We start from the raw sequence: 3,617 nt of genomic DNA, 5'->3' as shown, positions 1-3,617 counted from the left end.
TAGATAGATAGATAGATAGATAGATAGATAGATAGATAGATAGATAGATAGATAGATAGATAGATAGATAGATAGATCTGTTTTCATTTACATTTACCTAATTAATCATGTCGTTGATATTAGGCCACTTCAGTCACAAGAAACATGTTGGTAAAATGAAAAGATAAACTAATTTAACATTTCTAATATAACCAAACTGATCGAATTGAAACGAATCTAACATAATATTTCTGTTATTCAGGGTTTGTTGTACATTATAATCGCTTCTACGGCGTAAATATCAGCGTCTCTTCCTCAAGTTCATCCGCTCGGACTGCAGCAGCCCCCCGCCCTGTCCAGCTCTACTCGGCTCGGTCTGTCAGTTCTCTTTTTGCTGGAGAAAGTTCATGTCCTGCTGTATCTTTATTTTTTCTAAAATGCAGTGACGTCAGGAGACGGCGTCAAGCAGGCGGCTGCGTCGGCCAGTCGGGACTGCACGCGCTCCCTCTACAATTATTGTCTGTCAATCATGCACGAGAGAGAGAGAGAGAGAGAGAGAGAGAGTTACCGTCAGATTTTTAATTTTAAGAGATTTAAATTAACTTGAAACCTTTCAGTCTCTACATAAAGGCAGTTTTTCTGTCGTGCTTTTCTGTTTGTTAGTGAAAAGCACCTTAAAATTACTAGTCAGATTTTTGTGCAACATGGATAAAATCCACTACGGACATATTATGTCCCTATACTTGTTAGCCTCTTGTGTTTGTATAATGCTCTAAATCATTACTTAAAGTAATGATTTACTTTAAGTAAAGTAAATGAGTTACTTTACTTAAAGTAAAGTAAATGATTCCGCATTGGTGAAGTCACCAATGCTTCTGCATGCTCACATAAGGCTTAAACAACAAGGGTCACTTTTAACATTTTTTTATTTGTCACTTTGCATATTTGTCCCATTTCTGCTGTTGTCATACTTAAATATTTCATCTCATCAAGCGATTTTAAAAACACAATAATTTTTAATAATTGGGGCACTCTTTAAAAATGAGACATGTAGGCTGACAAGATGAAATTTTATCCCCACTCTTTAAAAATATTCATATTGATGACTTGTCTGTCCTGTATAGAGATGTTCTGTAACCATATGATGCCGTGTCTTGGTTTTATTAAGCCCACAGTGCTGGCCTGCAGAAACTCTTGACTATTTGTTCTTGTCAAGGTGTACGATGTCAAATGCAATGCCCTAAAAAGTCATAATGACTGTAAAAGCAAAAGAAGATAAGAAACCTTGGTTTCCTGATTTTTATCGTTGTGGACATCTCTAGGTGACAGGGTCAAATATCTGAGATACTCCCTCACAAGTGATCTCACTGAAGATAGTCATGTATGGGGAGCAAAGCAAACTTTACGGGCAGGCAAATTGCACTCACTCGTAAGTTTCCAGTAATGTTAAAATTGCATCGTTCAAAAGACTTTCTTGTTTTCATATACAGCCCATCTCTGGCACACCTATAAACAAGAGAAGAATTTGAATGACTGAGAATAACGTTGAGACTCAAGGCAGTAGCGTGAGTGTAAGGTGTGGCGTTAGATCTTGTCCAGCTGTTATCAGGTATTGCATCTGTGCATCTACGAAAAGAATCAGCACACCTGAATCATTCAAGCCGTGTTTAACTTGGTAAGGCACACATCTAAAATGTAGAGGAACTGGCATTCTATGAACTAATAATAAATAAAATATGATCTAACTTTTTTTTAATTAGCATTATGTTTGAAGTAGGCATTCAAATTAAGGAACATATGACATAAGTAAGTTGTTGACATCTATCAATTTCTAAGGTTTTAGGATTCTATCGAACAAAAGAGAGAGCCATTATCAATAAAACAGAGGAATCAATATTGGGGAATCTTCCCAGGAGCGGGCAGTCTAACAAAATTACATTAACTGGTTGCTTCAGTTAAGCTCAGAGTTCATGATTCAATAATGAGACTGGGAAAAAAAAAATACAGAGTTTTTTGGCTAAACCCCCACAAAAAACACAATGATCTCCAAGACTTTTGACTAATCAAATATTTGACAGTGTGGATCCCATTGGGTCAGGTGTAAAACTAACATGTCAAAAAAAGAAAATATCTACAATCAGGCATGGAGGTGGTAGTGTGATGGTCTGGGGTTGGTTTCCTGTCGCCACGACTTCTGCTCTCAAATCTGCTCTCTCATTAACCGAAATGCAGGCAAAGCAGAAGTAATAGGTTTTCCTGTGCAATTTGTAGATAATAATAAAACAAAACAAACAAAAAAAGAAACATCATCGTGGATTATCATTAGTAACTGACCTATTCTTCTGTTGTTTATATCGCCCAGATACAAATACTTTTAGTCAATTTGTTGCAGAAAAAAAAAAGTTTTCTTTTGGAAAATGGATTTCTTGTTATTTATTAAATTACGCAAAGTCTGGCAGTCAGACAACGTGGATTCATGAATATAATAGAAATATATCTCCGTGATTTTCTGGCCAGAGATTTTGCCTCTGAGGTTTTGTATGGAGGCAGACTTCAATTGGCTGGGTCCCAGCCAATTTAGACTCCGCCCTTGACTCCTTAACTAGGCTGGCCCCGCGCTGTCAGCCGCAGTTATGCGCGTTGGCTTTAGTCCCTGCGGATGCAGTTTACTCTGACAAACACTGACTAATAGACGACCTGCAGCGAGACGCGGAGACAGGGAGCCGTTTCTCCAAAGAGGTCAAAAACACCAGCCTAAATAGGTAAGGCATGTTTATGTTACTGTCACGTTGAGCAAGGCCGCCTGCTGAGTGCTTAAAGTAACAGTGCACAACGATGTGCGTCTGTAAGTGATGAGATTTTAACGTGCATCCGTTCAGATTTTTAAAAAACCAAGAAGCACGCAAACGTCGCAAAACTCAACTTTAAAGAGTTAATTACATGTTCGCTTCTTGCAGGTTTTGAATGCAAAGCTTCTCCAGGCCCAAGAGAGGAATTTAAGCCACAACATCAGTAGTATTAAGCAGCCCGTGGACACTGTCAAGAGCTCTTAAAGGGACGCTATTTTCAAGAATCTCCCTGGATATTAATTCTCTTGATTAATAATAAGAAAAGGCGCTTCGGGGAACCTCCAGAGAGAAAGAGAGAGAGAGAGAGAGATGGATGTAGCGGCTGATCAGCCCCGCTGGATGCATCCCCACGCAGCCATGCTGAACGGACAACACCCGGACTCTCACCACCACGGCCTGGGTCACAGCTACATGGAGCCCACCACACAGCTGCTCCCTCCAGACGAGGTGGACGTTTTCTTTAATCACCTGGACTCGCAGGGAAACCCTTACTACCCAAACACAGCCAGGGCCAGGGTGTCCTACAGCCAAGCGCACGGTAATTTGAATAAAATACAAATAAGTCTTTTTTTTTGTTTGTTTGTTTTTTCTTTTTTTCTTTTTTTTTTTTTTTACAAAGTTCACACTGTAACCATGACGTATTTTTTGCCTTTAAATTCGCGCAATTTTAATGTAAACAGCAAGTCAACGTAGATTTTATTTTTATTTTATTTTATTTTTTTTTGGGGGGGGGGGGGGGGGTTTTGGGTGTTTAACTCGCCATTATATTTAATTTTTTTGGTTTCCCCG

The 3,617-nt window shown here is 39.0% G+C and overlaps 1 protein-coding gene across 1 annotated transcript in view; it reads left to right on the top strand.

The window, feature by feature from the left end:
* Positions 1-2,598: 2,598 nt before the first annotated feature.
* LOC106958419 (GATA-binding factor 2-like) overlaps positions 2,599-3,617 on the top strand; it is a 12,717-nt gene continuing 11,698 nt past the window's right edge. Inside the window, exons 1-2 of the mRNA XM_015050305.1 lie at positions 2,599-2,741; positions 2,937-3,366. Of these exons, the coding sequence (XP_014905791.1) occupies positions 3,138-3,366 (229 nt within the window). The 5' untranslated portion in view covers positions 2,599-2,741; positions 2,937-3,137. The remainder of the gene's footprint in view (positions 2,742-2,936; positions 3,367-3,617) is intronic.

Source organism: Poecilia latipinna, unplaced genomic scaffold (assembly GCF_001443285.1).
Source record: "Poecilia latipinna isolate Pla-1442-1.1 unplaced genomic scaffold, P_latipinna-1.0 Scaffold984, whole genome shotgun sequence".
NCBI lineage: Eukaryota > Metazoa > Chordata > Actinopteri > Cyprinodontiformes > Poeciliidae > Poecilia > Poecilia latipinna.
The sequence above is the reverse complement of the archived record's forward strand: the minus strand, read 5'-3'. Positions and strand labels throughout refer to the sequence as shown.